This window comes from Sciurus carolinensis, chromosome 3, assembly GCF_902686445.1.
Source record: "Sciurus carolinensis chromosome 3, mSciCar1.2, whole genome shotgun sequence".
In the NCBI taxonomy this organism is placed as follows: domain Eukaryota; kingdom Metazoa; phylum Chordata; class Mammalia; order Rodentia; family Sciuridae; genus Sciurus; species Sciurus carolinensis.
The window spans coordinates 127,793,535-127,807,359 of record NC_062215.1 but is presented as its reverse complement, the minus strand read 5'-3'; the positions used below and the strand labels follow the sequence as shown (position 1 = coordinate 127,807,359).

General features: G+C 39.4%; 1 protein-coding gene across 3 annotated transcripts in view; it reads left to right on the top strand.

The window, feature by feature from the left end:
* Nucleotides 1-13,825, top strand: part of Sestd1 (SEC14 and spectrin domain containing 1) — a 123,801-nt gene that overhangs the window by 41,026 nt on the left and 68,950 nt on the right. For all 3 annotated transcript variants that reach the window (XM_047545041.1, XM_047545042.1, XM_047545043.1), the window contains exon 2: nucleotides 8,945-9,024. In XM_047545041.1, coding sequence (XP_047400997.1) covers nucleotides 8,970-9,024 — 55 coding nt within the window. In that variant the 5' untranslated portion in view covers nucleotides 8,945-8,969. The remainder of the gene's footprint in view (nucleotides 1-8,944; nucleotides 9,025-13,825) is intronic.

The following is a 13,825-nucleotide window of genomic DNA, read 5'->3' as shown; positions in this document are numbered from 1 at the left end:
TTTTGAGATTGGCTTATCTCACTTAGCATGATATTCTCCAATTTCGACCATTTGCCTACAAATGCCATAATTTTATCATTCTTCATTGCGGAGTAATATTCCATTGTATAAATATGCCACAGTTTCTTTATCCATTCATCAACCGAAGGACATCTAGGTTGGTTCCACAATCTGGCTATGGTGAATTGGGCAGCAATGAACATTGATGTGGCTGTATCTCTGTAGTATGCTGCTTTTAAGTCCTTTGGGTATAGGCCAAGGAGTGGGATAGCTGGGTCAAATGGTGTTTCCATTCCAAGCTTTCTGAGGAATCTCCACACTGCTTTCCAGAGTGGTTGCACTAATTTGCAACCCCACCAGCAATGTATGAGTGTTCCTTTTTCACCACATCCTCGCCAACACCTATTGTTGCTTGTATTCTTGATAATCGCCATTCTAATTGGGGTGAGATGAAATCTTAGGGTAGTTTTGATTTGCATTTCCCTTATTACTAGGGATGTTGAACATTTTTTCATATATCTGGTGATTACTTGTACATCTTCTTCTGTGAAGTGTCTGTTCATTTCCTTAGCCCATTTGTTGATTTTATTATTTGTATTCTTCGTGTAGAGTTTTTTGAGTTCTTTATAGATTCTGGAAATTAGCGCTCTATCTGAGGTATGGTTGGCAAAGATATTCTCCCACTCTGTAGGCTCTCTCTTCACATTTCTGATAGTTTCCTTTGCTGACAGAAAGCTTTTTAGTTTGAATCTATCCCAGTTGTTTATTCTTGCTTTTATTTCTTGTGCTATGGGAGTCCTGTTAAGGAAATCTGATCCTGAGCCAACAAGTTGAAGATTTGGACCTACTTTTTCTTCTATAAGATGCAGGGTCTCTGGTCTGATTCCGAGGTCCTTGATCCATTTTGAGTTGAGTTTTGTGTAGGGTGAGAGATAGGGGTTTAGTTTCATTCTATTGCATATAGTTTTCCAGTTTTCCCAGCACCATTTGTTGAAGAGGCTATCTTTTCTCCATTGCATATTGTTGGAACCTTTGTCTAGTATGAGAAAATTGTATTTATTTGGGTTTGTGTCCATGTCCTCTATTCTGTACCATTGATCTACCTGTCTATTTTGGTACCAATACCATGCCGTTTTTGTTACTATTGCTTTGTAGTAGAGTTGAAGATCTGGTATTGCAATACCCCCTGCTTCGCTCTTGCTACTGAGGATTGCTTTAGCTATTCTAGGTTTTTTATTCTTCCAGATGAATTTCATAATTGCTTGCTCTATTTCTGCGAGGTACATCATTGGGATTTTAATTGGAATTGCATTGAATCTGTATAGAACTTTAGGTAGTATAGCCATTTTGACGATATTAATTCTGCCTATCCAGGAACATGGGAGATCTTTCCATCTTCTAAGGTTTTCTTGAATTTCTTTCTTTAGTGTTCTGTAGTTCTCATTGTAGAGGTCTTTCACCTCTTTTGTGAGATTGATTCCCAAGTATTTTATTTTTTTCGATGCTATTGTGAATGGGGTAGTTTTCCTAATTTCTCTTTCTGAAGATTCATCACTTATGTATAAAAATGCATTGGATTTATGAGCATTGATCTTGTAACCTGCTACTTTACTGAATTCACTTATGAGTTCTAAAAGTTTTCTGGTGGAATTTCCAGGTTCCTCTAAATATATAATCATGTCATCAGCGAACAGGGATAGTTTGAGTTCTTCTTTTCCTATTCGTATCCCTTTAATTTCTTTGGTTTGTCTGATTGCTCTGGCTAGAGTCTCAAGGATGATGTTGAATAGAAGCGGTGAAAGAGGGCATCCCTGCCTTGTTCCAGTTTTTAGGGGGAACGCTTTCAGTTTTTCACCATTTAGAATGATATTAGCCATGGGCTTAGCGTAGATGGCCTTTATAATGTTTAGGAATGTTCCCATTACCCCAATTTTTTCTAGTGTTTTGAGCATGAAGGGATGCTGTATTTTATCAAATGCTTTTTCTGCATCTATTGAAATAATCATGTGATTCTTAACTTTAAGTCTGTTGATATGGTGAATGACATTTATTGATTTCCGAATGTTGAACCAACCTTGCATCCCTGGGATAAAACCCACTTGATCGTGGTGCACTATCTTTTTAATATATATTTGTATGCGATTTGCTAAAATTTTGTTGAGAATTTTTGCATCGATGTTCATTAAGGATATTGGTCTGAAATTTTCTTTCCTTGATGTGTCTCTGTCTGGTTTAGGTGTCAGGGTGATATTGGCTTCATAGAACGAGTTTGGTAGGGTTCCCTCCTCTTCTATTTCATGGAATAGTTTGAGGAGTATTGGAATGAGCTCTTCTTTAAAGGTTTTGTAGAACTCGGCTGAGAACCCATCTGGTCCTGGACTTTTCTTTGTTGGTAGGCTTTTGATGACCTCTTCTATTTCATTGCTTGAAATTGGTTTATTTAAGTTGTGTATGTCCTCCTCGTTCAGTTTAGGTAGTTCATATGTCTCTAGAAATTTGTTGATGTCTTCAAGGTTTTCTGTTTTGTTGGAGTATAGATTTTCGAAATAGCTTCTAATTATGTTTTGTATTTCACTCGTGTCTGTTGTGATGTTTCCTTGTTCATTCCGAATTTTAGTAATTTGAGTTTTCTCCCTCTTTCTCTTTGTTAGTGTGGCTAAGGGTTTATCAATTTTATTTATTTTTTCAAAGAACCAACTATTTATTTTATTAATTTTTCCGATTGTTTCTTTTGTTTCGATTTCGTTGATTTCGGCTCTGATTTTAACTATTTCCTGTCTTCTACTACTTTTGGTATTGGTCTGCTCTTCTTTTTCTAGTGCTTTGAGCTGTAGTGTTAAGTCGTTTATTTGTTGATTTCTACTTCTTTTTTTGAATGCACCCCATGAAATAAATCTTCCTCTAAGTACTGCTTTCATAGTGTCCCAGAGATTTTGATATGATGTGTCTTTGTTCTCGTTTACTTCTAAGAATTTTTTTATTTCCCTCCTGATGTCTTCTGTTATCCATTCATCATATAATAGTGTATTATTTAGTCTCCAGGTATTGGAGAAGTTTCTGTTTTTTATTCTGTCATTTATTTCTAATTTCAATCCATTATGATCTGATAGAGTACAAGGTAGTATCTCTATCTTCTTGTATTTACTAACAGTAGCTTTGTGGCATAAAATATGGTCTATTTTAGAGAAGGATCCATGTGCTGCTGAGAAGAAAGTGTATTCATTCTGTGTTGGATGGTATATTCTATATATGTCCGTTAAGTCTAAATTGCTGATTGTGTTGTTGAGATCTATAGTTTCTTTATTCAATTTTTGTTTGGACGATCTATCCAGTGGTGAGAGAGGTGTGTTAAAATCGCCTAGTATTATTGTGTTGTGGTCTATTTGGTTTCTGGAATTGAGAAGGATTTGTTTGACGTACGTGGATGAGCCAATGTTCGGGGCATAGATATTTATGATTGTTATGTCTTGCTGATTTATGCTTCCCTTAAGCAGCATGTAATGTCCTTCTTTATCCCTTCTGACTAGTTTTGGTTTGAAGTCCACATTATCTGAGATGAGGATGGATACTCCAGCTTTTTTGCTGTGTCCGTGTGCATGGTATGTTTTTCCCCATCCTTTCACCTTTAGTCTATGGGTGTCTCTTTCTATGAGATGAGTCTCTTGCAGGCAGCATATTGTTGGATTTTTCTTTTTAATCCAATCTGCCAGTCTGTGTCTTTTGATTGATGAATTCAGGCCATTAACATTCAGGGTTATTATTGTGATATGATTTGTATTCCCAGTCAATTGACTCATATTTGTTTTTGACATGATTTGGTTTCTCCTTTATTTGGCTATTCCTTTAGGCTAGCGCCTCCTGTTGCTGATTTGCATCGTTGTTTTTCATCTCTTCCTCATGGAATATTTTGCTGAGAATGTTCTGTAATGCTGGCTTTCTTTTTGTAAATTCTTTTAGCTTTTGTTTATCGTGGAATGATCTTATTTCATCGTCAAATTTGAAGGTAAGTTTTGCTGGGTATAAGATTCTTGGTTGGCATCCATTTTCTTTCAGGGCTTGGTATATGTTGTTCCAGGCCCTTCTAGCTTTTAGGGTCTGGATTGAAAAATCTGCTGATATTCTTATTGGTTTCCCTCTGAATGTAATTTGATTCTTTTCTCTCGCGGCCTTTAAAATTCTGTCTTTATTTTGTATGTTAGGTATTTTCATAATAATGTGCCTTGGTGTGGGTCTGTTGTAATTTTGTATGTTTGGAGTTCTATAAGCCTCTTGTACTTGGATTTCCATTTCGTTCTTCAGATTTGGGAAATTTTCTGTTATTATTTCATTGAACAGATTGTTCATTCCTTTGGTTTGTTTCTCTAAGCCTTCCTCAATCCCAATAATTCTCAAATTTGGCCTTTTCATGATATCCCATAGTTCTTGGAGATTCTGTTCATGATTTCTTACCATCTTCTCTGTTTGTTCCACTTTGTTTTCAAGGTTAAATATTTTGTCTTCAATGTCTGAGGTTCTGTCTTCCAGGTGTTCTATCCTATTGGTTATGCTTTCTATGGAGTTTTTAACTTGGTTTATTGTTTCCTTCATTTCAAGGATTTCAGTTTGGTTTTTTTTCAGTATCTCTAACTCTTTATTGAAATGATCTCTTGCTTCCCGTATTTGGTCTTTTAACTGTTGATTGGTGCGTTCATTTAATGCCTGCATTTGCTCTTTCATCTCCTCCTTCAATGCCTGCATTTGCTCTTTCATCTCCTCATTAGCTTCCCTGATCGTTTTAATTACGTACATTCTGAACTCCCTTTCTGACATTTCTTCTGCTGTGCTGTCATTGGGTTTTATTGATGTAGTATCTAGGTTTGTTTGGGACATTTTCTTCCCTTGTTTTCTCATAATGGTCAGTTGTCAGTGGGACCCTGAGATATTGCAGTTTTCCACTATTGGCTTATAGTGTCCCAGTAGATTTCCAGTGTATCACCTCCCAGCCTTCAGTAGCCTGATGTCTTGGAGGAATCTGATAAAGCAGCTCATTCGAAGAATACTGCCCCTAGCCCCCTACTGGTTCCACGTTTTGGAACTGGCTCTGTGCGGAAATGCTCTCACTGTGGGCCTGCACCGTGCAGCTGGCCGTGTGGGAAGAGCCCACTGCCGGAGTGTGGAAGACTACCTTGGGAAGACTCAAGCTACCCTGCCCGGCTCTGCTAAGCCACCTCTATCTGGGCCGGCCACCCGGGCTGAGCTTTACCCAGTGGGCAGACTCACCCGTGGCTCCACTTCAGTCCGAGTCTCTCAATGCCTCCCCTTCTTAACTCCTGGGTTGTGGAGCGACCGGGGGTGCAGTCTCCCTCTAGGCCGCCATCTTGGATCTCCCCGTGAAGAGAGCCCGCAGCCGGAGTGGGCAGAGCCGCCTGAAGAGGTCTCCGGCTGCCCTGCCCTTATCCCTGAGGCTGATTGCAGATCGAGGCTCTCCGCTGGTTCTTTGCAGGAGTACACTGCACTGCAGCGGCTCCGGGACTCGGAGCCTGCTCTGTTCAGACAGGCTCTCACTAGCGGGCCAGTTCCGTTCCGAGAACCTGGAGAAGCTGGCTGTGTGGGCAGGGCCCACCGCCGGAGTGCGCAGGACTGCCTGTGGATGACTCTAGCTGCCCTGCCCGGCTCCGTTAAGCCACCTCTATCTGGGCCTGCCACCCGGGCTGAGCTTTACCCAGTGGGCAGACTCACCCGTGGCTCCACTTCAGTCCGAGTCTCTCAATGCCTCCCCTTCTTAACTCCTGGGTTCTGGAGCGACTGGGGGTGCAGTCTCCCTCTAGGCCGCCATCTTGGATCACCCCGTGAAGAGAGCCCGCAGCCGGAGTGGGCAGAGCCGCCTGAAGAGTTCTCCGGCTTCCCTGCCCTTATCCCTGAGGCTGACTGCAGATCGAGGCTCTCCGCTGGTTCTTTGCAGGAGTACACTGCACTGCAGGGGCTCCGGGACTCGGAGCCTGCTCTGTTCAGACAGGCTCTCACTAGCGGGCCAGTTCCGTTCCGAGAACCTGGAGAAGCTGGCTGTGTGGGCGGGGCCCACCGCCGGAGTGCGCAGGACTGCCTGTGGATGACTCTAGCTGCCCTGCCCGGCTCTGCTAAGCCACCTCTATCTGGGCCTGCCACCCGGGCTGAGCTTTACCCAGTGGGCAGACTCACCCGTGGCTCCACTTCAGTCCGAGTCTCTCAATGCCTCCCCTTCTTAACTCCTGGGTTGTGGAGCGACCGGGGGTGCAGTCTCCCTCTAGGCCGCCATCTTGGATCGCCAATTCTTAGGTATTATTTGTCCTTTTTTACTGTGTTGACCTTTGCACTGATGGTGTGGAAGTATTGGTGGGCAAAAGTGCTGGCATCCTCAGCATGAATCAAGGCGGTGGCACGACTGTATCTATACACATTACAAAACTGTTTTTACTGACAAATTTGACACCAAACATGGGGTTTTGCCTCACATCAGCCAATTTTCCAACTATCATAGGACACACCCACAGGTTGTGTTGTATTCAGTTCAGTTCTGGCACTAAGCACCAGAGCTATTGTCAAATCCTGATTTTAAAGGCATACTCTCATGACTGCCCTCACTTCAGATGCCAATCACAAATATTGGGTTCCCTGATTACCCCACTTCTATCTGATTTGGCTACAGATCAGGGGTTTTCATGACCCCCACTCTCCTCAGGTTTGATAATTCACTGAAGTGCTCACAGACCTGAGGAAAACTGTGTATTTATCATTGTAAAAGATTCAATTGAGGAACAGCCAAATAGAAGAGACTATTGGGTGAGGTATTGGAGGAAGGCGTAGAGCTCCCGTGCCCGCTCCAGGAATATTTTCAGACCTGTTTTATTGGGAAGCTGACAGTGTGATATGAAAGATACCCTGCTGGAATCAGATTGCCTAGGTGTGAATCCCAACTTCCTTAGTTATTAACTGTGTGGAATTGGGGCAGTGTTTAACTTCTGAGCCCCATGTGACTCTTCTATGAAAAGGCAATAATATTATTATCTCAGAAATATTGTGAACATTAAATAAGTTAATGCAAAGAAGTCATTTAGATCAGTGCATATTTTGTAGAAAACATTCAGTAAATGTTGAGTATCATAATCATTATCATCATTAGTAGACTTCAAATCAGGTCCTCAACAAGCTGGTCATAGGCAAAGGGAACTGAGAAATGAATTCAGACTTTCTGGACTCTTGAATAGCTTGATAACTCAGTGAGTTACAATATTGATCCAGAAACATACAGTGCTACTGGGTTTGGATAAAGTTGTGAAATGTGGGCTTTTCTTCCTACTTCCTACTGTAATCTGTTAATTGGGCTAATGTGGAAATGAATGAACAAAAATTGCAAACAAATATTTAAGGAATAAAAGTCGAAAAGAACACATCATTCAGTTTGACAGCTTGTTTTCTGTGTAGACAAGTGCAAATAGTGGTTTTTTTTTTAAACAAAATATAGGAAAGTTGTATGATAATGTACTAGCTTAATTATTCTTAATTAGCCATTATCTGACCATTGTTCAGTTACATCTCTCTTTTTTTTTTTTTTTTCTTTTAATATGCCGGATTGAAAAACAAAACAAAACAAACCTATACTTCTTTGTAGGGCAGGGCTAGGACTTGAGTGTCTCACTCCACCTGGGAGGTAACATAGTGCCAGGGTTCCTAGCAGGTGTTTACTGAATAAATAAAATACTTTCATATAAAGAGTCATTTTCCACTCTACTGGAGAATGGCTTTCAAGAGAGTATACTTTTAGTAAATGCAGTAAAGTTTCATGGAGCACTCCGAGAACTGCCCTGTGTTGTGATGGCCCATGGGAGTGAGATGTGACAGGAAGGGATGGAAACTGCTGGAGAGCGCTCTCGGACATGAGGCTGTGTGGACGAGGACGATGTAACGGAGCCTCTGGTTTTCTTGTTTTGTTTTAAAGGTCCTGCTCTCCTCCAGTTCTGTTTTAGTAGTGTACGGGGCTTGCCAGACCTCTGAATGCCTGCCATGCCAAAGGCCCCATTTAAGGGGCACTCTCTGGCCTCGGCTCTGGCCATGTGGGGACTCCTTTTTTGTACTTAGCGTAACCTCTGCCTTGACTGAGAAGACTCCAGAAAACCAAGAGGGGTAGTCTATTGTGTCTTGGCAAAAAACAGTGATCTTATTGTTATTAATAAATGAGTTTTTTTTTACCCTCTGGAGAATTTAATATCGTAAAATGTAGAAAGATGGAGGCAGCAGTGGGGACAAAAACTAAAATAGTATATTAAGAAGTTTCTTGAGGGCCTGGGGATGTATAACTCAGTTGGTAGAGTGCTTGCCTCGCCTGCACAAGGCCCTGGATTCAGTCGCCAACACCAAAAAAAAAAAAAAAAAAAAAAAAGGAAGTATCTTGAGGTTGACATGAAAAAATATATTGTCTGTGTTATAAGGGGAACAAAAATATGAGAAATCAGAAATGCTATTTCATATTGGAAGAGAAGAAATCAGATATTTGAATTAAACTGTATAATTAATAAAGAATGCAATAGAAGATTGACTGCCTGCCTGTTTGATTGATTCAATACATTATTCAACAAATAATTATTGAGTTCCTGCTGTGAACTGGGCATTATGTTAGCCCAGGAGTGTTGCTCTGAAAAGCTAGTCAGTCAGTTATTCTCACCTAGCCGTGATTTTACCCACCCGAGAACATGTGACCAAGTCCAGAGGTGTCATGGCTGTTACAACTGGAGTGTGCTGTTGGTATGTAGTGGGTAGAGATCAGGGGTGCTGTTTACTGACCTACAATGCTTGGGAACCCCTATAAAAAAAGGTGATCTGTTTCAAAATGTTGACAGTTCTTAGAAGCCCTGAGATAAATCGTCATAAGTACATATTTCATAGAATGATTGTTATTTCATAGTTGGCATTTGACTTTTTGTGTTTTCAGAGGTGAGGACATTTCCTGGAGTGAAATGGAGGCCTCAGTAATATTACCCATTCTGAAGAAAAAACTAGCCTTCCTTTCAGGTATGTTTTCTTAAAATTGGAAGTGTTTGATATATAAGCTTATACAAACTTCTTTTCTGTGATAAGTTTGACAGAAGTCATTTTATTTTTCTGTGAAAGCCTTTAAGATGGTATGCTTTAAGGAGTAGATAGCTATGAGAGCTGACTGTCAGGGCTGGTTCCTGGTGGGCCAATTTTTATTCTCTTCTGTCATTTGATTAAAATGACCTCTACAAGTTAGATGTCACATTTCTCACTTCTTAAATAAAAATCTAATAATTAATAATTGACGTGCTGGCATCTAAATAATTATTTCCGAAGTCTAGAGTAGTTAGTTTTTGTGATATCCTGTCCCTTGGCTTTTGCCTCCCCTCTTCCCATAGATGAGAAAGTTGTAGTACATGTGGAGCAGTCTTGGAATTAACAGTTATGCTGCTTTCACTGTTAACTGTTTGGACTTGGGTTGTACTGGCCTGAATTTATTTTAACTGATTAACACAAATCTGTATCAGCTAAGACAAGTCAAGGAGAGGCTGTGAGATATTTTGCTAGCGGGAGGGCAGTGGTGTGGTATGTTGAGTGTAGTGATTTTCTGGAATTTGGATCGTTGAGTAAATGATCCCTACTTTAGAATAGGCAGTGTGGCCAGGCACTACAGTAATCCCAGCCTGGGGAGGCTGAGGCAAAGGACTCCATGTAGCACGGAGACAGAATGCTCCTGGGTTCCATTCCCACTGCCTCCGGCCCCTGCCTCCCTGACCTGCCACACAAACAGAATGGGCACCATCGACCTTATTTGGTGTCATTTGGATGGTATTATCTACTTTTCCTTTTTAAATCTTGTTAGGTCCTGTTGTAACAGTCTTGATAACACTAATGTCCTTTTTTCAAAATATCTTATGTCTCTCTGTAAATTGTCATGTTTACTTAGTATGACTGATAAAGAATGAAATAAGAAATTGAATTCTACTAGTACTATTATCTCCTTATTTAATGTATTTTCTTTTTTTAACCTCCTCCTTTATTATTTGGCATTTACATTTTCTCCATTTTCTGATGTGAATGGCATTGTCATAAAATTCTTCTTTGTAGCTTTGTACATTTTATACAGATTAGCTATAGAAATTCCTGTAGATGGGAGTATTAAAAAGAATGTGCATTTATGTGTTTGGTTTTGTCAGATTGCCCTCCAAGAATATAGCTTCAATTTCTATTTCTCCACAGTATCTGAAAATGCCTGTTTCTCCCCATTGTTGTCAATATGGTTGCTACTATCTTCCTATGATCTTTTTAAAAAATTTGTTTTTATATACACATGATAGTAGAATGTATTTTGACATATTATACATACATGTAATATAACTTAACTATATTTAGGATCCCATTCTTGTGGTTGTACATAATGTGGAATGTCACTGGTCATGTATTCATATATGAACACAGGAAAGTTATGTCTGATTCATTCTATTGTCTTTTCCATTCCCATCCACCTTCCCTTCCCTTCATTCCCTTTTGTCTAATCTACTGCACTTCTATACCCCTCATACCCCTCTTTTTTTGTGTTAGCATCCACATATCAGAGAGAACTTTTGACCTTTGGTTTTTGGGAATTGGCTTATTTTACTGAACACCATGGTCTCCAGATCCATCTGTTACCAGCAAGTTATCACATTGTTCTTCTTTATGGCTAATATTCCATTGTGTATATATACCCCATTTTCTTTATCCGTTCATCTGTTGAAGGACACCTAGGTTGGTTCCATAGGTTAGCTATTGTTAGTTGAACTGCTCTAAATATCCATGTGGCTGCATCACAGTAGTATTGCTGATTTTAAGTCCTTGGGGTATATACTGAGAAGGAGTATAACCAGGTCAAATGGTGGTTCCCTTTCTAGTTTTTTGAGGAATCTCCATACTGCTTTTCAGAGTGGTTGCACAAATGTGCAGTCCCACCAGTAATTTGTGAGTGAACCTTTTCCCCCACATCCTTGCCAACATTTATTGTTACTTGTATTCCTGATGATTGCCCTTCTGACAGGAGTGAGATGGAATCTCAGTGTGGTTTTAATTTGCATTTTTCTAATTGCTAAGAGATGTTGAACATTTTTTCACATATTTGTTGAGTTAGTATTTCTTCCGTGAAGTTTCGTTCTTTTCCTTTGTCCATTAGTTGATTGGGTTGGTTTTTTTGTTTTTTGGTGGTGTTTTTGAGTTTTATTTTGGGGGGGTGGCGGGCAGGTACCGGGGATTGAACTGAGGGGCACTCAACCACTGAGTTACATCTCCACCCCGTTTTGTATTTTATTTAGAGACAGTATCTCACTGAGTTACTTAGTGCCTCGCTTTTGCTGAGATTGGCTTTGAACTCATGATCCTCCTGCCTCAGCCTCCTGAGATGCTGGTATTACAGACGTATGCCACCATGCCTGGATGTTTTTGAGTTCTTTATATGTCTTGGAGATTATTGCTTTATCTGAGGTGTAGGTGGCAAAGATTTTTTTCCCATTCTTTAGGCTCTCTCTTCATGTTATTGATAGTTTCCTTTGCTGTGAAGCTTTTTAGTTTGATACTATCCCATGTATTGAGTTTTGATTTTACTTCTTGTACTTTAGCAATCTTGTTGAGGAAGTCAGTTCCTAAACTGACATGATGGACTATTGGACCTACATTTTCTTCTAGTAGGGGCAGGGTCTTTGGTCTAAGGCTATGTCTTTGGTCAACTTTTGAGTTTTGTGGTGAGAGCTAGGGGTTAAATTTCATTCTGCTACACCTATCCATCAGTGACATTTTGTATTCTGTAATACTTGTCTTCATGAAGCTTTTGACCCTGTTGACCCAGTCTTGAAAGCCCTTTTCCTCTTGACTTCTGCCCCTCTTTTGTTTCTAGACTGGTGATTAATTTATTGTCTCTTGGTGAAAGCTTAGGGTTTGGAGCTTGTTATTGAAGTCTTGAATGTTAAACTTGTCTTCTAAAGAAATTTCTAAAGTAGTCAGAGTTGCCACTACAGTCCAGGTGTGAACTTTTTTTGTGTGGATTTGGTTTAATGCATGGATGAAGCTTAGTAACTTTGAAGAGCAAGTGAAAGTTCTCAGTCCATCCCTGGTACCTTTCTCTCTTGACCATTGATTGTTTAGGCCAATATTTTTCAAATTTTTTTAATAATATAGAAAATCTTTTCAAACCAGCAGTTATTCAGGGGAACTATATTCCCCTCATGTAATCCATTAAAAAAATAAAGCTCGAATTCTAAGTAAAAACAAGCTATTGAATCACTATAGATTATCTGTTAAATTGAACTCTGAATTTGCTATTTACTGATATTAAACAAAATGGTTCAGTATCAATATTTGTACAATCGCCTTAATGAAGGACAGAAGACCACTTATGGTGGCGTGTCATGTCACGGATAGGAGCTTTCACTTCACACCTTTCAATTCTTGGTGATAGATTTCTTGAGATGATATAGGATTGTGCTCTTCAGGATTCACTGGTTTTTAAGCCTTTAACACTGCTGTAAATGTCACTTGGGTGGGGAGGTAGGTTCCAGTGTGGAAGTCAAGCCTGTGGGGGACTTTCAGAAAAGCTATGTGTGAATAAAAGGAGTTAAAAGTTCCATTTTAAACTGGGTGCAGTGGCACATGTCTGTAATCCCAGCAGCTTGAGAGACTAAGACAGGAGAATTGTGAGTTCAAAGCCAGCCTCAGCAATTTAGGGAGGCTCGAAGCAACTGAGTGAGACCCTATCTCTAAATAAAATACAAAAAAGGACTGGGGATGTAGCTCAGTGGTTGAGAGCTCCTGAGTTCAGTCACTGGTACCAAAAAGAAAAAATTAAAAAATAAAAAATAAAAAGTTACATTTTAATGTGTAGGGCAAACCGAAGTGATCTTGGACATGCAAGGAGTGTGTGTGCCCCAGTCCCTGGTCCCCAGGCCTCAGGAGTCAGGTCCTAGCATCCTCCCGTGCTGGTCACTTCCTCTTTATTGCCTTATCAATGACATATGCCTTTATGGCCTTTATGAACCAACTCAGATCATTCCTTATCACAGAACGGTCTTTTGAGTTCATAAATTCTACTCCTTTTTAAAAAGTCAGCATTTTTGTGAAACTTTTCACATATATCACAGTTTTTGTCATTTTCTAAATTCCTTTTTAGAATATTTTAATGTATTTTGTATAACACACCTTAACAAATAAATGGTCATATTTTATCCTGTTATTTCTTATGACTGAAAGCTTATCTTCCCTATGTAGAAATTTATTTTTTTTTACTTGTAAATGCTTACTTGTGCTAGGCACATAGTAGGTGTTAGATGATTATATTAAGAAGCAGACTAAATGGAAGAAAATTAAAATGGTAACTACTATGTTTAGATGAAGATTTTATGAATTAATTTTTTCTTATTCTAAATTTCTATAATTTTGCTAGATTAGTATAAACATTCATAAACTACAGATAGCCATTAGATATTTTTAAAATTATGTCTTATATGTAACTTTTTTTATAACATTGGATTCAAATATATATTATTTATATGATGCCATAATACCTGTGATGTATTAAATTTATTATTTAAAAAATTTTTGGTACTGGGCATTGAATTCATGGGTGCTTTTTCACTGAGCTCATCTCCAGCCCTTTTTATTTTTTATTTTGAGACAGGGTCTTACTAAGTTGCTTAGGCCTCACTTAAGTTTCTGAGACTGGCCTCAAACTTGAAATCTTTCTACCTTAACCTCGCTAGCTGCTGGGATTATAGGGATGTGCCACTGTGCCTGGCTTATTACATGCTAAATTTATGTCTTTTTTTGTTTATTTCCA